Source organism: Cupressus sempervirens, chromosome 2 (genome assembly GCF_028749045.1).
Source record: "Cupressus sempervirens isolate cs-2001-9-10 chromosome 2, ASM2874904v1, whole genome shotgun sequence".
Taxonomy (NCBI): domain Eukaryota; kingdom Viridiplantae; phylum Streptophyta; class Pinopsida; order Cupressales; family Cupressaceae; genus Cupressus; species Cupressus sempervirens.
The window spans coordinates 334,512,114-334,537,597 of NC_143119.1; the positions used below are offsets into that span (position 1 = coordinate 334,512,114).

Below are 25,484 nucleotides of genomic sequence, written 5' to 3' on the forward strand. Positions count from 1 at the left end.
AAAAGACTAAGCCAAGAAACGTAACATTATCAATACATAGTATATTGCATGCTTGAGTGGCTAAGCAAGGAAATATAACATTGCCAATTGATATTGTATTTTGCATTCACGAGTCTAAAGGCTGTGTTTTAAAGGTTCTGCATAATTGGCTGAATCAGATCCAAGTGAAAAGGAGCATCCAATGTTGACTTCTAAAGCGTGACACTTCATCTCCCATAATTGGCTTTTAACGTGGCTGTGATTCACAAGTAGCAACTTCTGGTCTTCCAGGGTGAATTTTCTGGTATGTCTCTCATAACTGTTGGCAAGAGCTTCTAGTGGTCTAGTGTTGCAGCTCAAAGATTGTAAACTATATGCAACATATAAAAGAATGTCTAGATGGCATATGTACTTGCACATGAAAAACATATCCTGTTAAAATTAGTTTCCAAATTCCTACGTAGATTATGCAACCTACATCTATAAAGCTCAGCGGGAGGTTTACTATGTGATGGCATTTTAATATTATAGCATTCAAAGGAAACAAGATTCACAGTATTCAACATTAGTTTGAATTTCAAGCACTCTTAAGCAATACTTATAACAGGAAATCACCATTACCTTTCAAAATCATGACACAGAAAACACTACAGTGTGGATACAGACTTGGATCTAAATGACAGACTTGGATCTAAACGACAAGAACGGTGTAACGAACAAGTTTAAAATCACTTCATGCAACATCATCCATTGAATCACTCTCTTCCAATGTAAATCATTAATGTGGTTTAATGCCAGGATCAATGATGGATATCATCAGGTACATTCAAAATCTTCCATTACAAGGAAGCCATTATTAAACAAACAGGATCAAATACTCTCCACTGAATCACACTTATTCGCTCAAACTTGAAAATTTCCAAAGCTCCAATCAGTAATCAGTAATAAGAATATACCATAATGTTTCAAAGTTCACAACATGATAATACCATAATACTGATATCAATGAAATAAATAACCAAAGGAATGGTGTAACTAATGAATTTAAATACAGTAATTGCAACATATCCATTCGGCCATACTCTTCCAATGTAAAATATAGATATGTTTTTAATAGCACACTCAATGAACGATATTGCAAGGCACAATAACATCTTTTACAAAGTCTAATGTTAAACAGGTATTCAAAATCTTGCATTCCCAGGAAGCCGTTATTACACAAACAATCAAACATGACCCATGGATAGACTCTAAAGAGAAAGCTGCCTGGCTCAGCAGAAGTGCTTGTTTAAAATTTATTGTTTGCTGAATACCACTATGCCGCAACAGGACCTGCACAAGCTATGGCTGGAGAAGCAGTTTGACTTTTCTTAGCTGAGCTGTACTTCTTAGTAATGAATCTGTAATTCAGTGTGTTTTACTAATCAGTAAAGTCTCAATAAATGATATGTGAATTAAAAATTGGTATTTAGGAAAATTAGATTCACCTAAAAAAGTCTCTCCATAAAAGCTCAAAAGTAAGCCAATTTAATCCACTATCAGAACCAGAATCTTTTCCAAGAGACGATGAAACGGAGCTGAATTCAAAAAAGATGCATCCCAATTAGGCATGATTCATTCTGACATTGTTTGCATGAAACTTAAAATGAAATGTATTAAAAAATTAACTCTTCAAACATTCTGTTGATTGAGTATCCTCTTCCATGCATTTTATGATGGTCAATGCCGAAGGAGAAGAAAGATGCACCTGTTCTTGTTTTTCTTTAACTCCTCAAACATGTAGCGTGGTGAAAGACAGCCCATTGCCAACCAGGGTGAGATTTTACATGAAAAGTTAGCACCATAAAGACTATCTCCAGAGCCATCCTTCCCAACTTTCTCAGGTTGCCCTCTATACTCTGTGGCAAATGTTTTTAGCCTCTGCAAGGCTTCTGTTTCACCTCCAACAAGTGAAGCATTTGCAGTAGATTTGCCACTCTGCAAGAAATTACAATAACCTATTTAAAATTGATGCACACAAAGAAAATCTTTGCATTCATTGCGCCACATCTACATTGACCAAAAAGATTATAACCTCAACTGGGAGATTATAGGTACCAAAATATTGCAATCAACACATTGCATTCCAACAAATTATATATAATGTTTGGTTCAAAATTCAAATCGAAGCACAATGTTCATTGACATAATAAACCATCCAAATCCTGATGAATGCTATGAAATGCAGTGAGATACAATAACTAGACTGCTTAAAGCTGAACCCACAGAGCAAACAACAGACCCAGGTAGTATATTCACCAAATGCATAAAATCTGGGCTAGAACCCCAAGTATTACTAACAAAAAAAATGATGATGTAACCTTATTCTCATTTATTTACATAATTGTAACTTAAAATCCAAGTCATAAAATTTGATGTTTTCTTTCAGCAAAGATAGAATCAGTAAGGGTCAACGAAAAAGCATGCCAATATAGATTAATATTTCTAAATTTTCAAATTGCCTTCATTAGTTGATCAAAAATATTCACAAATCATTGGATTTGACAATAACAAATTGAAAAACTAGATGCATATTAAAACTTTACTTCAATACTAGAATTCATCCCATAAAGTGATGGTTAAGCAGTGGCATTGTTGTTGTGGCCACCAAGTTTCAAACCCCACCAGGTTGTTATGCTCACAGGCTTGTGCTTTTGCCAATTCAACGTGTGCACGGGTTTGAACCTGCTGGTATTCATGCTAGGTTTCTTGGCAGGCATTCATACATGTGCTCCATCCCCTCGCTGGGTTGGTGTGTTCATGAGCTCCGAGGCCTTTCTGGAGTAACATGCTCGTGGGTTTGGCTTGTTGCCTTCATGTTAGGGATGATGTTCTCCTATTGTGGCCTCACTGGTTCATAGCTCCAAGTCAAAAAGCAATTGATTGAAAAAATTAATTCAATGAAACCCAGTATCACCTGGGGACTTGCACACCCCGCCCCCCGCCCCCCCCAACAAAACCTCGAAATACCCGTTCCCAAGATGTCCCCGCACCGGGTTCTTGATTTTTTGAATGTTACTATTGGATATGTACTATGTTACTATGTTGGATGTTTAATGGTTCTAGTTTGTGTTGCAATTTTGCTATGTTCAATTATTTCAATTTAGTATGCTATACTGAAACATCATTTGATAACTAGAATTTCAAGTTCCATATGTATAGTATACAACACCTTCTTGCCCTCCCGCAGCCATCCCCCCACTGTCTCCCCACAGTCCCAATATTGAGGCCCCCTGTCCCCAAAACTTGTCCCGGAATACCGACATACCCCAGTGCTGGTGTTACACTGATGAAAACACAGAAATTCATGTGCAATAAATTCTAAATGTTTGAATAGCACCCAGGGGCATGACCCTCAAGTCTCACCTTATGTTGATGCAGAAACCACCAAATGAAGAACATTAGACGAAACAGAGAACTTCAAGATATTTGTCATGCCCCCACCAACATGGGAATTGCTTTTTCTTTTAAATAGCTCTTAATGAGACTGTAGCACCAAGTAATATTTGATCACTATCTTTGATACACTAATTCTGGATGGTGGAATATAAAATAACTTAGGTAGTTGACTCACATTATCAGCGCAGAACCTCCACAACAACTCATTAGTTCAAGGCAAGAGCTAATTATGAAGGGTACCACCTTTGCAAAGTCATCGGTTTTGGTGAAGGGAATGTGAATCCCTCCAACTCTCAATATATAAAATATTATAAAGGATTAGAAATAATTGGAAAGGGCACCGAAGGCAGAAAAAGAAATTGGAGTATAATACTTCTATTGAGCTCAAATTAGCAAGAATAATGAATAAATTATTAAATATATTACAGCAGCATAGGTTTGGAAAATACATCAGAAATTAAGAATTAAGTTTTAAAGCAGAAATGAATACTTGTGTTCATCAGAAAATAGATTGGAAGTGAGGTGAATTTAAAAATAGATTGAAACAATGGCAACTAGTTAAGGTAGCATGTACCCTTAGAACGATGCTATAATGGTAAAATCATAGTTTAAAATATCGCTGTTATATCACCGATAAGTCAACTTCTCACAAGAAGTTTCAAGCAGCAAGAAAACTTGAGTTTTTATTGCCAAATTAGGGTGCCGAGATTTTAAACTTATCGCCACAAGAAGTTGGCAATATATTGCCAATTACACACGATAACTTGGAATTTTCTCACAGGCGGTATCCAATAAATACCTGTGGTTAAAACAACGACATTTCATTGTTTCATTTGCTGCATTTGGCGTCTTGAGTGGTGGAGAAGGGTTTTGGAGCAGCACCTAAGTGTTTGGCATTGATTTGTAGCAATTTCCAGTGGATAAGCAAAGCCGGATCCACAAGTAAGTTTCTCAGAGTTAAACTTATTATTGTCTTCCCATACTTGCATATCTTGCATCTAACTTAATCAAGACTCTAAAAATACCATTTGTAATGTTCTCTAATACCTTTTAGAGTGTAATGGGAGAAGGGTTTTGGAGCAGCACCTAAGTGTTTGGCATTGATTTGTAGCAATTTCCAATGGATAAGCAAATCCGGATCCACAAGTAAGTTTCTCATTTTTTGTTCTTTTGAGTTAAACTTATTTTTGTCTTCCCATACTTGCATATCTTGCATCTAACTTAATTAAGACTCTAGAAATACCATTTGTAATGTTCTCTAATACCTTTTAGAGTGTGATGACAAAGACCTAACACCATCTTTTTGCAATTTTTCCAAAAACAATCAAGTTATTTTTTCTCAATATTTCAAAACCTAAAGGCTAATACGTTTTTTGTTTTATTCTCTGATTTTCCAACAAATATGGCTTCCACTACATATGGGTCAGCTACAGCATCTCCCAATGGTCCCATAGCATGTCCCTCTGGATTCATAGGCACGCGCCTTAAAGAGGCTAGAGACTTTGCATGGAAATATGCCTTTGAAGGAACATACTATAATGGGGTCATATACATAAAATGTGAATAACAAATCCGTGGAGGCATATCTTGTTTGAAGTACAACCTTGTTGGTATCGAAAAGCGTGAAACAAGGATTTGTGATGTGACTATGGAGGAAATGAAAAGGGAGATGATTGCTTTGCTTAGTACCCAAGAAGAGAAGAAGTTGAAAAGGGAAAGGGCAAAATTGGCCATGAGGGCAGCCATTTACAAATCGCAAGGTATGTTTCCTTTTAAGAATCATTTATTATTTTCTAATCACGACTAATCATTGTGCTAAAACAATTATCAATTATCATGATTCATAATGAGATGATGTGGGTTGTGTCATATGACTAGGTATCCCAGTCACCCTTTATGAAGGAGAAGCAGTTGAGGGGATAGTGGGCTCTTTTCATGGCCCACAGATCCGCACACGAACACACCTACCCGTGGTAGGTCTTCGGGCTCAACTTCCACATCTACTGGTTCTAGTAGACCACAAAACTCTTCTATTGATCGTTATTTTGTGCATAGAAACACACCTAGAGCACAACCATTATTGGAGGATACTAGATGGAACCGTGAAGTGCATGAGCAACTTGACATTCAATGTGCTAATTTTTGGTCTTTTAACAAGCTCTCCTTCAATGTTGCAGCAAGTAGATATTTTCTGAATTTTGTGACTGGTTGTACAATAACGGGAAAGGGCTACAAGCCACCTACTCCTGCAGCCTTGAGTGGGAGGTACTTCACTTGTTTCAAACTTTAATACTTTTACAGTTTTACAATTTACTTGTTTTTGTTGAAAGTAATTTTTCTTAATCAAAGTCATGTACTTAAAGTTAATTTCATTTTTTTTGTGCTTGTAGATTGTTGAAAGATGTTGTTTCTAGGGGTAAAGATGTGGTTGAAGAGCAAAGGTTAGAATGGAAACATTATGACTGCACCATACTTTCAGAGGGAGGGAAGAAACTGTACTATCATCAACTTTTTAGTTTCTTGCAAGGATCAAGTAGTCTTTCCTAAATTCTTGGATGCCTCAGACAAGATAAAGAAGGATGAGACCTTGACTCAAATGCTAGAGAATGTCGTGATAGAGGTTGGAGCTCAAAATGTGGTGCAAATCATAACCAACAAAGTGGCATATGTGGTAGCGGGTAGGATCTTACAAGAAAAGCATAACACACTCTTTTGGTCTCCTTGTGTAGCGCATGTTATTGACCTTCTTTTGAAAAATATAAGGAAATTGGATTGGATAAAACTGGTTGTAAAGGAAGCAAGGACGATAACAAAATATATCTACAATCACCCTTGGGTCATTCACTTGATGAGAGACTACACCAAAGACAAGGAGTTGGTTAGACCCACGTTCACAAGATTTGCAATGATTTTTTTTAACATTGCAAAGTGTTCTTCATCATATGAATCCTTTGAGGTAGATGTTTGTGTGTCCAAAATGGCTACAGTCAAGTTATTCAAAGAAGGTTGATGGGTAGAGTGTTGCATGCATTGTGTTTGACATCCACTTTTCTAATCAAGCTACAGAAATTGTGATGTAAGTTGGAAACTTCAAAATTTGAATTTTTTTTGTACTTATTAATCAAGTCTTCCACTATTAATTTCTAACCCTACTCTCTAATTAATAATTGTTTAATTACTTTTCAATTGTAAGTGGTGAAGCCCTTGGTTAGAATTCTCCGCTTGGTAGATGGGGAACAAACCCCAATTGGGTCCCTTTATGAGGCCATGGATAGGGCAAAAGAGGTTGTAAGAAATAAGTACAAGGGAGAGAGCTTGAAATTTCAGCCCTTATGAGATAGTATTGATAGGAGATGGAGCAATCAGCTTCACCACCCCATTCATGCAATAGGGTATTTCCTCAACCCTTGTTACCACTTCTCTCCATCATATGTGGATCCCAATGGAGAGGTCATGGAGGGCTTTAGTGAATGCATGCAGAGGATGGCACCTAACATTGCGATGAGAGACCTCATTGTAGCCGAGATGGAACTGTATCAAAATGCAACATGCAAACTATTCTCCTCAGCTTTGGCAAAGAGAGGCAAACACACTCAAACACGAGGTACAATATTTGGAATTTGGAGTCTCACATGCATGTTAAGTAGATAAATAAGCTACAAAAACTTGTCCTCATCTTGCTTTCCAACTCTTTAATATTTATCTTGCAGATGCTTGGTGGCAAAATTGGGGTGGTAATGTACCAAATCAGCAAAAGCTTGCTCTTCGCATCTTATATCAGCCTTGTAGCTCGTCTAGTTGTGAGTGTAATTGGAGCTTGTTCGAATCTATTCACACAAACAAGAGGAACAAGTTGGCACAAAAATGCCTAGATGACCTTGTCTTTGTGCATTATAACCTCAAGTTGCGAATAAGAAAGGTAATGGCAGCAGCAATTGAGCCACTTGATCTAGCTGACATAGATCCTTTTAGCAATTGGACAACACAGGAGCAACCTTCACTGTTCACTATGGATGAAATATATGTGTTGGAGAGGGAGGCTATGGAGGAGGGTGGTTTTGTAGTCGGACTAGATGACATTAAGAAGGAGGGTAGTGAGAGTGAGGACAACGATAGTGAGCACAGTAATAGTGAGGATGAGGATGCGGATGAGGGTGAGGATGATGAGGAGTCATTGTCAGGGCCAACACCACCACCACCACAGACGACTGCTACGGCTAGAGCTGCTAGACCCCCTCCCTCTCCTATAGTTTTTACTAGAACTACTAGGATGGGAAAGAGGAAGATGTAGACTAGTTTCATATTGAACTTGACATTAGTATTTGCTTATATTTTGACAAACACAATTTGGTATTTACTATTTGTAGCTTGTTCCAGAGTTTAGAGTCTGTAACTACATCAACATTCCACATGAGGATGCGATTTTGTTACTTATTGCATTTATATATATCTAAATCAGCTCGTTTGGTTTGTTTACTCATTTACTGACTCAACACATGCATCTACTTACTGATTTTTGTGAAAAAAATGCATTTTTTATTAAATTTTTTAAATTCCTGACAATTTCCCAAGAAGTTGCTGATTTATCTCCGATATTTGCCGAGAAATTTTGTTTTGCCTCGCCAAGAAGTGGCAAAGAACGAGAAGTTGAACTATGGGTAAAATAATGAATGTATTATTAAACAGAGATCATAAACAATTTATGTATACAAGTATATGCAAGAATGTTTCTCTAACAAAAAAAGAGAGAAAGAGAAACATTCTGAAGAGAGAAAGATAAAGTTTCCTTAGTGAAAAGAGAAAGAATATGGACACATGGAAGAGGAGTGACCATTAGAAATAGAAGTAAATCTAAGGAAGAGAGAAACAAAAATAGAGAGATTTATCTCTAATACCCTCCCTTAATGGTCAGTCTAACTTCAAAACAAAACAAAAATTGCAACGGAATCCACTCTGTATATTTTGCAATATTGGTCTATCGTAGAATTGACTGTGGTAGGACAAGTGTCAATACCCAGAACAAGCGCCTCAAGGAGGTAGTCATCATTCTCTGCTTCCAGGTGTTGTAGTTCTTTCTGTTGAATCCCCAACAGCCTTCCAAGAAAAGATTGGTGAGAGATGCCATGTCATGTTTTTTATGCAAAAAAAGTGAATATTTGAAAAGGCCCAAACTTTGAGGCAGAGTGACGGAAGACCCAAAAAGAAAATGAAAGAACACCCAAAAGAGAGCTTGAAAACCCCAAAAAGACTAAAATAAGATTTTGAATCCACTTGCTCGAAATAGAGGCACAGAAAATGATGCACCCAAAAACAGAGATTTACCCAATTGAGATCTGCAATTGTTGGTTTTTGCAGATCTCAATTGCTGTCTTGCGAAAGGGTTGCCTAATGCAACTGTTGGATACGCTGGCAATCTCTCCAATACTTGTTTTCGGCCTCCAACTTTACAATCCTTTCGTTTGCCTTCCTCAATCTATCTCTAATTGAAACCATGCCCTCCTGGATCTCCTCACATTCCATGTCATCCTTGAGTCTTCCCAAAGTTAAGCTCTACTATCTCATACTCCTGAGCTACAATCTCATCTACTGCCTTGCTAACCTTTGGTATAGCAATCTAAACTTTTTGGTGACCCTCATCATCGCTCCTGATTACCTTTGCCACCATTTTTGCAATTTGTTTTCATTTCTCACTATCTTCCTTTTCCACTAACCCTTGAATATCTTAACTATTCAAACAATCACCACCTCACCTCTTGGCATAAGCATTTGCGTTAACCATAGTAGTGCAGTGCATCTCCCCAAATCAAGATTCGGTTCGACTAGCAAAGCATCACCAACAACCTTAAGCACCTGGCTTATTTCCTCAATATCAATTGGCCTATCCTCTTCTTCACTAGTGACTGTCATACCATCTCATGTTGGTCCTCCAAGAGAGGAGAGTACTTGGTACTGTCACTGTAACCACTTGATTCTGAATTGAAGCTCACCTCTCCCAAGAGCCTTTGTCCACTTGCATTAACCTCTTGGCTTCTAGCCTCAATTATGCTCTCTCTTAATGGTGTTGCATTCTGTCTCTTTGTTGGAGGTTCCCGATGTTCTTTAGTTTTCTCAACCTCCAAATTTATTTTCTTGCCCTTAATTACTCTTTGTTGCTAACTACTACCACCACCTTTCTGTTCAACTAACTCCATTGGACCTTCTTCCTCTAGTCTCATCTTCTCATAAGTAAAGCGTACCTTCTGACTTTGTAATTGCCTTAACTTCTCATTATACCATGACTCAGTGTGTAGATCAATTCTCCTTGTAACTACCTCTAAGAAAGGATCATGATGATCATCCCAATCCACTGGACCCAATTATATTCCATCCACTATATCATAATATTCTCTTAGCACATTTTCATCATCTTCCAATTGATTGGGAATATCAAGGCCTCTCCATCTAATTGCCCTCATCATGTTCACTGATAATCTTGAGAAAACTAACTTTTTCACATAAAAGTCATCCTATGCATTGGCCCAAAAATCTTCTATAGTAGAAATATGTTTGAATGTGTTTTAGTGAGATGCCTTGATAAGACTATTACGATCAAATCCTTGTCTTGCTCTATACTATCCTAGATGATACCCCTCTTAACTCCTCTGCAATTGCAATGGCGACAGGATTGAGGCAAGTATCATTGCCTATTCCAAATGAGAAGATAATCCCTGTCTCATCCTTAAGTTTCATCATCTTGTCCTAATGCTCAAGTTGCCTAGCCAACTCCATCAATACTATCCTATCAAGAGGGTACCTTGGAAGTCTATTGGGACAAACTGTACCTCCTGCTACTCTAATATATGTGAATTGCGAAAATTGGATGAACCAACTCCCATACTTCTTAACTTTTGCTTCTGCTTCTGATGAGAGCCTCCTAGCAGGTGTCCCTTGTAATATTCTTACCGTCTTCATGGAAAAGGAGTCATAAAACATCTTATAATCTTTGGTGTTGTGCAAATGTAGCTGTGGATAGCACTCATGCACCAAACATTGCCCCCAACCCATTGCCAATTACTCCTAAGGCCTTAAGTCCAGGATTTTCATATAGTCTTGCAATCAAATAGAAAAGATAGGATTCCATATAGAATTGCCTTTGATTTTGCATTGTCCTTAATTGCAACTCTAAATTTTCACTTGTAATTCTAGCCCAATCAAATTTTCTTTTTCCATTTCCAATTTCATCAATAAAATAGTACATCCAGTTCTCAAATTGCATACCTTCAACCATGCCCATGATCCAGCTAAGAAGCACAATAAGGTCATCATACAACTTGAAATCTGACTTGGTGAGCTTTGACGACTTGGTAACTCCCTCCTTGCCTTCGTATAACCAATTTTGTTTTAGATGAACAAAGTAGGCCTCCTAATAATTCTGAAAGAATTTGGTTGCTTGATCTATCATTACCACTGTCATGCCTTTATACTGAGCAATATTAAATACTTCTTTGACCACTTGTCCGCTAATGTTAGCCAACACTCTCTTCCCTTCATCAAAAATGATGCACTCCATTACCAATTCCGAACAAGGCAAAGTAGTTCTAAATGATATGGACTACACTTATCAATCTCTAACCTTCTTTCTATCGATGGAATCTAGCCTATTTCTACCTCTCCAAATTCTATCTCTACACTTAACAATTTTCAAACTTCAATCCTAAGGGTGGGACTACCACTTATTTCTACCTCTTTGTTACCTTAGGATGGACTGCACTTATATCTCTCAACTTCAATCCTAAGGTGGTCTAGCTAATTTTTGTCTCTCCAAGTGTCCTATCATGAAATCTACACTTATATCTCCCAACTTCAGCCTATCAATGGAAATGATGAAGTGGTGGATGAATAGTGCAAGAAGAATATAAGGAAAACAAACCAAGCAAGAACAAGGACTAAAATCCACCGTAAAAACCAATCTTCAACTCTAAAAATGAATAAGAATCTTATCTTAAATCTGCCTTCTACCAATAATTGGGCCCTTTCAAATTCAGATCAGATCTCAAAAATTACAATCCTCCATAATATGATGCCCTAGCAAATGAGTTGCTTGCAAAATCTGCCCTCAATCAGAATTTCAACTTCCCAAACTCGCTTTCAAATGCAAAAAATCAGACCTTAAATCACTTTGCCTCTTCACCAAATAAAATTACCATAACTGGAAGAAGAAATCGCTGCCAAGGAGGAAAATCAAACCTCAAAAAAATCGGTCAATCTTGCAAAAATTGGATCTACTCCTCCAAATCGTCCAACCAAGAAGGAAAAATCGCAGCCAAGCAATGGAAAATCAGACCCCAAAAATTTCTTTAGGGCAGAAATTCGCTTCCTTGGAGGAAAATTGCTTCGACGTGCAAGAGGAGGTGGAAAGAATGAATGAGGAAATAAGAGGGGGGAACCCCTTCTTATATCCTCCAATGGATCTCCAATGTGAGCCAAACTGCCTGGAGCGAAACAAAAAATTAAATTAAACCCCCAAAGTTGGGCAAGATTTAAATGAAGCATTAAAATAACTCAACCCTATAGAAAAATTGGCCCATTTAATTGCCAGTTTGACTCAGAATTGCAAAATAAAAACAAGGTAAGCCTAAGAGATGTCAAGATTTTCATTTAACATCTTAGCAGTTAAAATATCATTAAAATCAAATCTAGCAAGCCAAAATCAATTTTCAATTCCAAATTATCAATTTCCTTTAACGTTTATAAAATCTTCTAGGCAAAATTTCAACCAAATTAATGAGATTTTGCAATTTAATACAATTTCACTTTTGCAATACAATTTCAATTTTTTAACAAAATAAATCATTTTCCTAGTAGTTGAAATTCAAACTCCATTTCAATTTCTCACTATCAAAAGAAAATTTCCTTTTCACCAAAAAATTCAAGATTTTCCAAAATGACTAAGTGGACAAATTTATTTTGAAAATGCTCAAGCTTATACAATTATATCAAATTTTCAAAAAAATCCATCTAAGTCCAAAATTTGCAAATTTATCTTGCTAAATATTGTTTTAACCATCGAAAAAATGTTGTTGAATTTTGTTTGGCCTAAGGACAAAATTACATGTTTCGGAAAAATCAAGTTTTGCACCGGGTAAAAAAAAAAAACCAAATCCCCTCCTGGCCCGAAGGTGTCCAAGGTGTAAAAATTGCCAATTCAAAAACCTCTAGACAACTCCAAATTTTGATAAGGCAACTGAAAAATTCCCAACACCGCAAAAAATGCCAACGCTTGCCCGGAAAAAAGGGTCCTTAAAAATTTTGGGGCGATGGTGTGAAAACCTCACAACACTTCCGATGAAGTTCGGAAAGGGTAAAAATTCACTAAAATTCAAACTTCATTAATGAAATTTGGCATATCTTGTGACTTAGATCTCTGGTGATTCTTTTGAGTTTTTGTTGTTTCCAAATTGTTACAATATCAGAAGTTGGAATATGCAGGAGTATTTGAAATTTGTATAGCATTACTTTACACTTGGTAATGAGAGCTTGTGATTCTGGATATAATGTTTATATTGTAAGGCCATTGCAATCTTATATTTTCAGGCCCCCAGAATTACATTTGATGTGATTGGTAGTTGAAGTTTACTGATAGTACAGCTGTCTGTTACGATTGGTCAAGACAATGCTCTACATTGCTCTAAAGTGATGCTTCTTGCTTTGCAATTTGAAGGACAGGTTTGAATTGTTCGTTGAGTTTCTCAATTCAGTTTTGAGTTGATGGTTTGCTGCACAGAAGAGTTATGATATTCTGTTTCTCGACAGTGTTGTCTGAGCTGGTCTCTAACCAACTCAGTTTTCATCTTTGGATCATATTCCTTTGGTCCAGACTTGTGTTGAAAATTGAGTTAAGATGTTGATTTGGGTCTTACTGTGCCATGTTAATATCTGCAATATTTTATTTGCATTAAATTATGTTTTTTGAGCCAACTTTTTATGCACTGCATTGTTTATCTATTAGTTGCATTTGATGTAAACTTTAAAGGATGTGTTGTTGCAAGCGAACCGTTTGTAGAAGATGTGTTATGATGTTTTTGGGTCCCCTTTATCAAATAAAGTGGGACCACAATTACCACAATTGAATTTGGTGACTGACTTGATTGGAATTATGTTTGTTCTCTTTTGGCCAACCTAATTAAGGGGGTTTTATTGAACTCAATATATATAGAATATCAATTCAGCATGTTGAAGAGTAGATTTAGAGTTTGGGTCAAGTGTGGAAGATGTGTAGAATGAGTTGTGCAAATATGTTGAAGATAAGTGTGCAAATATCAGTTTGATAGTGTAGCTTCATGATAAATCATTTAATTTATGATTATTTGAGACATTAAATATGGGTGGTTTTTGCCATGATATTGGTCACTTGAGACAGAGATCCTAGGATGGCTTCTTTCTTGGGATCTGCAGAAGCCTTGATCTTTTTGATTCACGATATTCATATATCATAGTAGAAGACAGTAAGTCCTTGGCAACTTTGTGCAGATATGCATCTTGCCTTGAGGGAGTGCATCTCAAATTGCAAGTCCTTTTTATCTTGCCCTAAGGCTGTCTGCCTTAGTTTGCAAGTCAAATCAGGAGCAGTGACCTTGGCCATGAACCTAAGAGCCATAACTACCTTGGAGCAAGTCAATGTGATATTATTCTTCATATAGTGCAAGCTTGATCTTGCTGTGGTTTACCCCTTCTTGGTTTTTCTACATAAAAGTTTGGTGTGCATATGTATGATGTTCATTGCTTTATCTTTCTTTGCTGTTAAGATCAGTTAAATGGTGTGGAATTGTGATTGAAAAAGTTACGCATGTGTTCAAGACTAATTCACCCTCCCCACTCTCAATATTGGGTTGTGTTCAACAACTGGTATAAATGCCAGGTTCCTCAGGAGAAGCTTAAATTTTGAGGAAGGTGTAGGATGGCACAAGGAGGTTACAAGGTACTGAACTTTGATGGCACAAACAATGCTTTCTGGAAGATGCCGACGGAATCATATTTGAACTCCCTTTCCAATGAATTTGGGACTCTATTGTGAAAGGACATAATGCTCTTGCTACTCCTACTCCAGATGAGATCAAATTACGTTAGAAAAATGACAAGAAAAGAAATGCAATCATAAGATGAGTGATTCAAGCTTTTGAAGGTCATGCACTACAAGTCTGCAGAGGATGTTTGGGAAAGCTTTGCAATATTTATAAAGGAGATGTGAAAATCAAGCAAGTCATGATACAGAACTTGAAGTACAAATTTAAGAATCTAAGGATGTCAAAAGACGAATACATTGATAATTTCTTGCACCATATAATAAAGGTAATGCATGCAATCAGAGGTACTACTGAAAATAAGGAAAATGAAGTTGTGAGAAAAGCACTTAGAAAACTTCCAAAATCCTATAGACCTAAGGTATATGCTATTGAGGAGTGTTATGATATGCACAACTATACTCTGGATCAACTCTATGGAGCGATATCTGCTTTAAAGCTGCGGGAATATGAAACTGATAATATCAAGAAGAAAGCTACATTCAAATATAGTAAGAAGGTTGAAAATGAACCTGAAAGAAGCACTGGCCCTAATGATGTAGGACCAAACTTTGTGAGAAGACTAAGGAAAGGCATCAGAAAATACAAAGGTAAATTACCCTTTAAATGTTTCAACTGTGGAAGAATTAGCCATTATGCTTCAAGATGTACTTTCAAAGAAGATAACTATAAAAAAGCAAATGATAAAAACAAAACAAAAGATAATTATAATAGAGATGACAGAAACAAAAGAGAAAGTAATTTCCAGAAATTATGCCCTAGGGTACAATTTTTTATCAAAACAAGTCGGGCTTAGGGATACCTTTCACTTGGATTGAGACCTTACAAACAAGTTAAGAATAGTTTTTATCCTAATTTGTAAATAGTTTTCTTTAGTTAGAAATAAACGTACATTGGAAATGTAGATCAAATCATTAGATTGCTTAAATCAATTTTAAGATGACTCAACCACGAAAGAGATAAGATAGGGTGACTTGATAGGGTGGCCTAAAGGCCCTCTACCCTAGCCCCCAGAGCAGACATACCATCCCAATTGGCGTCGCGTGGCCCATGTCATCCATATGAGTTGGCTAGTGAGGTGTCCTATCACCATTCTCCTCAATGTTACCGCTTCTAACTTCAAATTATGGAACATCCATATACATTCATTTACCATGATAGAGGTCACAAGGAGTAATCGCATACATTCATTAGCCATGATAGAGTTCACAAGGTATATTCACAATAGGGTGCCCAAAAAGTCCATCCATCCCAAACCCAAAGGTAGTCACTTCTGTCCCCCTTTAGCCCCATGGGACTCCCTGGTCAGATACCATGATGTGGTGTTCTTAGGAGGTGAACACACCACCGTTCCCTAGCCTGCGATCCCTCAATTCCCCTACCATGGTTGGTTACAGAAGTCAGAATATATAAACATACATAGCATTTCATACATATCTACTATATTTAAACGATCCTGAATCAGCAATATATCAATGACAATATAATAGATAATCATGAAATGCATATTAAACCAGAAGTATGTAGATGTCATCAGAATTCATCATGTATAGAATCCCACACGACGATATGTAATTAACACTAAGTCAGCAACCTATATAGTTATTCCTGTAACTATAACTGCATTTCTTATGACTTTATTCTCTTCTCCCATTCGATGCCCTTCACAAAATATATATCCACCTGATATAGACGTCGAGGGAAAAATATGAGTTACAACCCTTACCTCTTCCCAAGAGAGTGTCTTCTCCCAAGTAACCATCGCCTCCTCAAGATTAATCACATACCTCCTTGTTAGCATTGCTGCTGTTGTGCTTAAGGATTAGTTAGTGACTAAGATCGGACTAAGACCACTGATTGTGGAGTCTCTTGGTTCGCAGCAAAGGAAACAGGCTTCAAGATTATAGGAAATTGAAAAGTAACATATATTTATCACTTTCAGAACCTCGCTTCCTCCATTGCTGAAGTTTGATCAGCATCCACAGACCATAAGCAATGACAGATGCTTCAAAATCTAATAATACGAAATCAGATCAAACAAATCACAACTATGGTTCCAGATTTTTTACAATGGCGTGGAAGTATATTTCATTACGTCAGAAATTATGAAGGCTCACTATCATTAGACAATTTTTAATCAAAATCTAGTCGAGGTAGTGACTTTGAATGTATGAGAGATTACATAGTAATATCATATTCAAATTTGATGATCAATTGATTGAGGAATGGATTCCTTTGATTTGATGATTTGAGGTATTGGTGAGTGATGATTATAATTGTTAATTTAATAGATTGATGCTTGCTAGCTCAATTGTTCACTTCCTTGATCCCAAGGTGAAGTGATGATTCATAATAAGGATTTGATGATTGTTTGTTTGATCTTGTTGATTTATTGATATCACGAGGGGTTAATGATTGCTTGATAAATGAAGGCTTTTGTCTTGATGGATTCATTAGGGAATAATGATTGCTTGATAAATGAAGGCCTTTGTCTTGATAGATTCATTAGGGAACAATGACTGCTTGATAAATGAAGGCTTTTGTCTTGATGGATTCATTAGTGAACAATGTTTGCTTGATAAATGAAGGCTTTCTCTTGATGGTTTCGCGAGTAGCATGGTGATCCTTAAAGCTTGGAATGAGATCTCCTTTACAGTTTCTTAGTGAAAAGATCACCACCATTCACAAGATTTGAGTCAACACTTTTGTGAGACCCTTTCTCTCGAGCACTTAAAACAAATCTTAACTGTTCAAATATGTCTTCCTATAGGAGATTAGAGTGGATTAGACGAGTGAGATGAGGTGTTATAATGGGTACATTGTTATAAGCATAGTTCAACATCTCATTCTCTGCCACTTATAGGCGAGGCAAAAAATAAAGTTCTTGGCAAATATCGGAGATAAATCAACTTCACAAGAAAATATCAAGAATTTAAAAAATGACTTCAATTTAATTAGAAATGCATTTTTTAGCAAAATTCAATATGGTGATGCATCTAATGAGTCAATAAATGAGTAAATAAACCAAACAAGCTGATCTAGAACTATATAAAAGCAAAATGTAACAAGACTACATCCTCATGTAGAATGTCAATGGCGGGTAGCCATATTTAGAGACTATGAACTTTGAAGCAAACTAAAAATAGAAAATTATCTTTGCAAAAAGATAAGCAAATATAAATATCAAATACAATATGAAACTAATCTATATCTTCCTCTTCCCTTTAGCACTAAAAAGAAAGGGAATTTAGAAAACTTACTTGTAAATCTGGATTTGCTTGAAAATCTCTTCGAATCCACTTGCAATCAATCTACAAGGCTGTCAAAGACTATTTATCTTCACCAAAACCTTTCTCTCCTCCAAACACTCAAAATTGCAAAATAAACAATGAATGGGCAAGTTGTTGGGCATCCAAGTTTTACTGGTGCCACCCACGAGAAGTAGTTACGATATTGCAAGAAGTTCACAATTCATTGCAGAGAAGCGGTCAACTTATCAACAAGAATTTAAGGTCTTCTCAACTTAAACTTCTTGCTAGAAAACCTTAAGGTTTTTTCTTGTTTGGCAAAAGTTCTCATGCAAAGCTGAGATATCTGCCACTTCTCAGAGAGATTTTAATCTACGATTATAAGATTTAATAGCAAATTGTACACTGCATATATCTTCCTCCTTGTGATAAATCGATGATAATGAATTTTTAAATAGTGGATAATTGGGTTTAGAGGATTCTTATATTTCATGTTTGTTATTTTGTACTCTTTTCCCGGACCATTGTGTGCCAAGGCCTATCCCGAGCCATATAGTTTTTCACTTACTTTTATGAAAGACCTGCTATTAGATACATTATAATGATACACTATGGAATTGGACTCTAATTGACAGAAACTTGATATTGTTGCTATGTTAATTATTGTACTTATGATGACAATGTTATGATACATTATTACATGCATTGTGATTTGTTAATTTATGTGGTTACTATGATAATGCAATAGGAGTATTGAATTTCATGTGAAATTGAGTTGTTCATATTGAATGGTGTTTGGAAGGAGATAAGAAGCTAATTGGGTGTTTTGTGATTAAATGAATTTCTCCATATACTCATATCTATATATCACTCATGTGGAATTGTTTTGTAAAATTGTGATTTGATTTATATCCTTCTCTAAGGCAGTGCATCTTAACTTGCAAGTCCTTTATATCTTGCCCTAAGGTTGTGTGCATTCGCCTGCATGTCAAATTAAGAGAAGTAAGCTACCCTGGCCATGAGCCTAACCTACAACTTTCATTGTAATATTGATAATGTAAGTTGAATCTCACCATGGTTTTTCCCTCCTCAAGTTCTCCATGTAAAAATCTGGTGTATGTGTGTATGAAATTCATTGATTTGTCTTGCTTTGCTGTTAACATTGGTTAAAGTTAGCTGATACGTAATTGATGCACAAGATAAATTTGCAAAAAACTGTGCTTGTTTTAAAAAGTTCCATGAAGAAAAAGCTGAAGGAAAAACTAAAACAGAACAAACCTTCATAAACAAACAGTCAAAATGGATTAAAGAAAATGGGTCAAAAAAAAGAGTGCACTCCAAATCATAAGAAGAGAACCAAAACATTATACCCTAGTCACCAAGAATCACTTTGATGCATTTAGACCAGACATATTCATCAATTCATTGTGACTAATTAGTAAATTACTAATGGCTAATGGATTGAAAAAGAGGAAGTCCACTTTTACATAAAGTTGCTTAGAGAAGAAGTTAATCAGTGGGCATGTTAGGAAGGGGCAATGATCAGTTTTAATATAAAATAAAAGTTAAAAGATGTTTCAAAAGAATTATGAATATAACCCAACCTCTTTCCCTCATTCCAAACAAAGCGAATACAGAACACTTTGATGCATTTAGACCAAACATGTTCATCAGATCATCCTGAGTAATGACTAATGAATTAAAAATATATATCCTAACACCATATTAAAACTCACAAGTCTTTTAGTAGGAAATGCTGGGACATAGATTCTTCACAGAACCTAAACGTATTTCATAAGTTCACAATTGCATAGAGCATAAAGACTTCCATTAAACCTTATGCAAGACGAAGGAAAGTTGGCCTATCAGGTGAATGGGTGACTGGTGAGAATTGTGTAATTCTATTCCACAAACATTTATATGATTGTGAGAGCTCTGGATCATACGCCATTGTTACATATTTAAACGTCACAAGATAAATGGCCATTCACGCAGGCTCCTTCAATTTATTCACACTTTGGGTGTGACAACCGGGAGTTCGATGATATCTGTTCTGCTGTGCTGTTTCGGGTATGAAAAAGTGTTTCTCACGTGCATCTTTGAAAGCTTATCAACAGATTTCTACTCAAGTTCCTGCTAACAAAACATTTCCTTCTATCACTCGTTTCTACTAATAAGAACATGAATGGCAGTTTTCTGAGGTACCTCTTAATTTACGGCTCCTGAAGTCTTATTGACCTTCTACTCTAATGCATATTCATGTTCATGGTATTAGATAATTATTCATTTTTCCCTTCGTTCTTTTAAACAAATGACAAGCTATCTCACAAAAAGAAAATGCATGAAACATATTTATATACCTGGGCTTTAGTACTCTGTGGACTCAAGCCCAAATCCAACAAAGTCGGAATCTCGCCGGCCTCCACGCTACCCCGCACTGGCAACCCCTTAAGCCTTTTGGGGGCCTCCATAATCTGTCTCACCGGCAAACTCTGCACTTTATCTCTGAAAGTCCCATAATTGGAAGGCATGTCATCCAATTTAAAAGGTAAATCATCCAAATGATACAATGTACTTCCCCAAAAGAACTTAGCCTCCACCCCTTCCTCTTTCAACGCCGCAGTAATCTTATTCTCCGCCTTGATTTCATCATGAGAAACTTCCTGGTGCGCATACAGGGCATCCGCCCCCACGTTCTTCGCCAGCTCAACCAAAACCTCCTCGGGCTTCCCTACTCTAACGACTAAATCCGAGCCTCTTTCCCGCAAATTTGCCCTCAAATTGGCAACACACTCGAGCAAAAATGATGCTCTGTAGGGCCCGGTTTTGTCAAAACCCGAGGAAGATTTGCCATAGTCCCGGGGATCGAAGCAGTAGACGGGAAGCACGCTGCTTGACTCATTATTGGCAGCGTTTAGCGTTTCATTGTCGTGCAGGCGGAGGTCGCTTCGGAACCACACAACAGTAGCCTTGCGCACGGCCGCGCCATTGGAGGGGTCACTAGGACCTGGAGAATCGTGGCGGAGGCGGAGGTAGTCTGGGAAGTTAGAAGTGGTGGATTTGGAGGAGCTCTTTGGCTTCGGAGCGGCGGGGCTTAAGAGCGGTATTTCGAAGCTGAACTGCGATGGGATTACATCTTGCGGCTGCTTGGACTGAGATGGGGGTCTCGTCGGCAGTGGCTTCAGCCTGGCGGCGGATACAGAGGTGGAGGAGGGTTTCATGCGTAGCTGCGAATGGGTGCCGGATTTGTTGGCTTTGGTGGAGAAAACGCTGGAATTCGCTATGGAGCCGAGGGCTAAGGAAATGGAAGCTGCATTTGCAATGGGATTTGGAAGGGGTTTGGGCTGGGAAATTTCATCAATCACTTGGGTTGTTTCTCTTTCTGTTTCTTTTGCTTTCTGTGCAGGAGAAGGCAGGTTGCATAAGCGCTGACGTTGTGATTGGGCAGGGGAGAAAGCTCTGCGGACATTGTTGTCCATGATGAGCTCCAGCTCTCTGAAATTGGAGCCATATCTGCACTGATGCACGGGCGCCATTGTTGTCCTGTGGATATGGTGGACAACGAAACAAACCAGAAAGAAGTGTGTGTGAATTCCTCCGAGAGTGGGAGGGTCAAGTGGATAACTCTTCTGAATCCAAACAACCCACCCATCTACCTAACTCTTCCACATTTCCACAACTACCTTCTTCACCAACCATGGTTAAGGGTGATCGTCTACCAACACCCCATGTGAGCCACTGATACATGAGTTGGGCTAGTCCCATGGAAGGGGTTTGCCAAAAACGTGGGGGTTTATACTCGGTTTTATGTTCTTTTTCCCAAATTTTAAGTGAAAAGAAATTTCAAATAAGATTTAAAGAATTATGTTGGCTAGTTGGTGGATAAGTTATGATAACAAACAAATGTAAGAACTAGAGGTTTGGTTAAAAGGGTTGATTTTTTTTTATTGAAGTAAAAAGAAATTTCAAATAATATTTAAAGAAATACGTTGGCTAGGAGAGAGGGATAACCTACTAGTGAACATATTATCTAATGGCGGATCACCAACTAATTATGAATGTTATCACACATTTTTACTAAATTATATGTACTTTGTATACTCAAGTACAATTTAAATTTTTTAAAATATGTATATTATTTCCCTTTAATATCTTATATTAAATTATTGATAAAATAATTTAAAAGTTCAATTTTTTTAAAATAAATTATTAATAATATCTTGTGAAGAATGATTATATTTATCAATGAATAACTAATCAATAATATAAATTAAATTAAATATACATTGTATGATATTATATTTTTATAATTTTTTATTTCTATTGTAAATTTTTATAAATATATATTAAAAAGTTAAATGAATTTATATTTTTTTAATATATAACTATATTCTTAATTAAATATAAAAATGAAAATTATTTTCAACTTTCAAAAGATTCAAATATTGATCCACTATTTAATACAAAATGGTTATGGTGTAGCAAATATTTGTTTATGCATATTTTGTAAATAAAATAAATAAAAATAGTACATTATTAGGTCTAAAAAAAACCTAGCGAAAAATGGCAGAGATATCGAAAAATGCGAAAGTGAAAATAGCGAAAGGTAGGGAACATGTTCTCAAACTTGGTCATGATAGATACATTAATTACTTTGCTTCTCAAACTTCACGAAGAAACCCTAACAAACAAAATGGAGCCTCCATAAAACTGAGCAAATTGCAAAACTAGTTTGAGGTATTAGTAGGAAAGCGTGAGGAAAGCTCGAAGGAATCAACGACTCGTTATCAAAGAGTTGAGATAGAGAATCACATCCAATGAAACTCAAGAACATCTCAGAACCATTTCTACAAAGGGAACATTCAAAGTGTTGAAAAACTAATATAAAATGAAGAGGAAGGTTGGAAGCTAGTTCGACCCCGCAAAAAGAAAATTGCAAGGCCAAAAAAAAATCGAGAGGAGACAACCAAGAATCATGAAGTTAACATAGGAGAAAGGCAGAAAAATCAAGCCTTTTTCTTTGGAAAAACCAAGTATGCAAAAGAGAGTCAATATTCAAGTGAAAATAGGGGAAGAACAGTCCTAGGGAATCATCCCCAAAAATGGATCATTCATGCCCTAAACCCTCCATCATTTCTGAAGCTAATAACGTTCCAGTAACATTCAACCCTAGAAATAGGGCTAAAATAACAAGAAATAATATCTTGGTGGAGAAAACCACATAACCCTTTTACCCTAAATTTCAATTTGGGGACTTTCTTAATAGCATTATAGACAACCGGTAGCAAACAAACCACAAAACAAAATGAAAATGGAAAACACAATCATAATTAGTAAAAAAATTACAGAAGTGAAATGGTTTGAGTGGGAAAGGAGAGGACTATATCCTATCTGGATTGGTCTATGATTAGAATGATAAAAAATGATAAACTAGTTCAAAATAATGGATGCGAATCAGGTAAGTATTTCCTTCCTGTCATAATTTTTAATCTATTTAAATTGTAAAGATTTAAAATTTAGAGAAGATTTATTTAGAAGTAAATTAAAATTTCTTCAATGGGTTTAGTTTGAACTTTTTGAAATCGAAGCCTAATTTCAATGACACAGAAATTAGAAATCTCAATATACCTAAATGGATAGAATTGAAAAAAAATCCTAGCAGAACTCTATGATTTAGAAATATTCATTAAAATTGGAGAAAAGCTAGGAGATTTAAAGGGATATGAACCTCATCACTCAAAAACAACCTCTATGAAACTACTGATAAATCTAAAACCAGAAAGCATAGATCAAGATCAGGTCAAAATAATTACAAATAGATCCATATACATAATTAAGTATGCGATCTATACTGGGAAAATCAGTTTTGTGAATTATCTTAAAGAAGGAATCAAAAGGACAGTAAGCAGCAAAGATTTTGAGAAGTAAAAATGGAAGACCAAAATGAAGGGAAAACTAAAAAAAGGAAAAATGTAGTAGAATTATTAAAGGAAAAGGATTATACGGAAGGCCAAATACAGAGTAAAATAGACAACATAGTGATCACAAAGAATAAGGAGATTAAAGAAGGGGAGATAATTGAACCTAACATAATACAGAGTGTGTTGAGAAGCATGGAAAAGAAATCCAAAAAAGCGAAGAAAGAAGATATTAATCTAATGACTCAAAGGAGATATAAAGAAGGAATCCAACTGTTAAATACATTAAAAGAAAAAGTTGAAATTTTAAAAGAAGATTCAGAGTATTCAGGGACAAAAATATTAGACATGGAGGAAAATATTAGAGAAATTTTTAAAATGAATGAAGAAATAACACTAAAAATAAATGATGGCATAGATCAAATGGAAATTGTGAGGACATCAGCAAGGGATAAAATAAACAATACTTCATCAAATTATAGAGAAGAAAAAAGGAATAGGAATCTACAAAATAAAAATAGAGAAACTCAATAGATTGAACAAAATCAGACTCTGACAGGACTACTGGAATGTGAAGATAAGCAGGGACAAGAGCATAATCAAAGTATAGAGGATAAGGAGAATTCTTGGCTATTCATGACACCAATAAGATAGGATAGAAATGGATCTACACAACTTGAAGTTAAAATAGCAACGGAAGAAGTAATAGATGCAACAAAAGGATCTTCTGGTGAATGGAACAGGCAAGAAATTATTCCTCCAGCAACCTCAAATCAATGGTGCAATGTTACCATAAAAAAAATAACCAAGAAAAGAAGCCATAAATTTTGGGAAACACCAAAGAATGGAGCAGATCCTTTTGAAGTACAAAATAGAACAAGCTCAGACAAGGAAGAAACAAAAGCAGAGGAATCAAAAGATTAGATAATAACAAAAAAAATGAACAATTACAGAATAGAAAAAAGACCAGAACAAAGATGAAGAAATGGAGGAAAGCCTATGGTAGGAATGGGAAGAACAAGGAATACTTATAGAAATGGAAATGAAGGAAATAGAGGAATCGGACAGTGAGGGAAATGGGCAAAATGAAGAACAAAGGATCCAAAATAAAGAACAATTGAATTTAGTAAAACAAATTATTAAAGAACTAAAAAGTGAAAAAGATGAGGAGGATGAAGGAAAGAAAATAGACAGTATTAGTAATGCCCAAGGAAATCTGGAACAACTAGGCATTTCTATCAATCAAGCAGGTATAAAGACCCTCGGATGTGGTAAACAGAAGATGAAGCAAGGAAGAAAATCCCTTAAAGAACTAAGAGAGGCAGATGGTCAAGCAAAAAAACAACAAAAGATCAGTCAGATTCTTAAGGCAGGGAAGGGGAAGAACCTTCCCAGGTCAGTATGAGAATAACAACCTAGAATGCTAGGGGGCTTAATGCTCTTAGCAAAAAAAGATGAATAAAAAGAAACTCAAGTAAATTTGAATCAGAAGTAATATTACTACAAAAAACCAAACTAAACAAAGAAGAAGGTCTAAAATTAGAAAAGAAGCTAGGAAGCTGGAACATAGTTCTACAAGAATCTAGAGGTGCATCTGGAGGATTAGGAATAATATGGAACTTAAAGAAAATAAATCTAGATTTTATCAATTCAAATTAGAACTGGGTGAGTTGTAAAGTCAAAAGTGTTAAAAATTATTTACAAATAATTCTTATTCATATATATGGCCCTACTCAAACAACAGACAAAAAAGAATATGGGAAGAATTAAGCCTTTTCATGAGAAATTTTAGTAATGAATTTATAATATTAGGAGGAGATCTTAAACCTAAGAGAAAAATC

The 25,484-nt window shown here is 36.1% G+C and overlaps 1 protein-coding gene across 1 annotated transcript; it reads right to left on the minus strand.

The window, feature by feature from the left end:
- Positions 1-985: 985 nt before the first annotated feature.
- PHR2 (photolyase/blue-light receptor 2) lies at positions 986-21,375 on the minus strand. The gene is made up of 4 exons (XM_089813622.1): positions 20,086-21,375; positions 1,727-1,956; positions 1,467-1,556; positions 986-1,379 (listed from the first exon to the last, which is right to left on the minus strand). Exons 1-4 carry the CDS (start codon positions 21,259-21,261, stop codon positions 1,295-1,297), a joined length of 1,581 nt encoding a protein of 526 aa, XP_089669748.1. The 5' UTR covers positions 21,262-21,375; the 3' UTR covers positions 986-1,294.
- Between the last annotated feature and the right edge of the window lie 4,109 nt (positions 21,376-25,484).

Excerpts from the sequence above, each read along its gene's own strand:
- PHR2 (XM_089813622.1), bottom strand. The coding sequence starts at position 21,261 with ATGGCGCCCGTGCATCAGTGCAGATATGGCTCCAATTTCAGAGAGCTG. Across the intron at positions 1,957-20,085 it reads CACAGAGTACTAAAGCCCAG|AGTGGCAAATCTACTGCAAA; the intron begins GTATATAAATAT and ends AATTTCTTGCAG. Across the intron at positions 1,380-1,466 it reads TTATGGAGAGACTTTTTTAG|ATTCATTACTAAGAAGTACA; the intron begins GTGAATCTAATT and ends ACTGAATTACAG.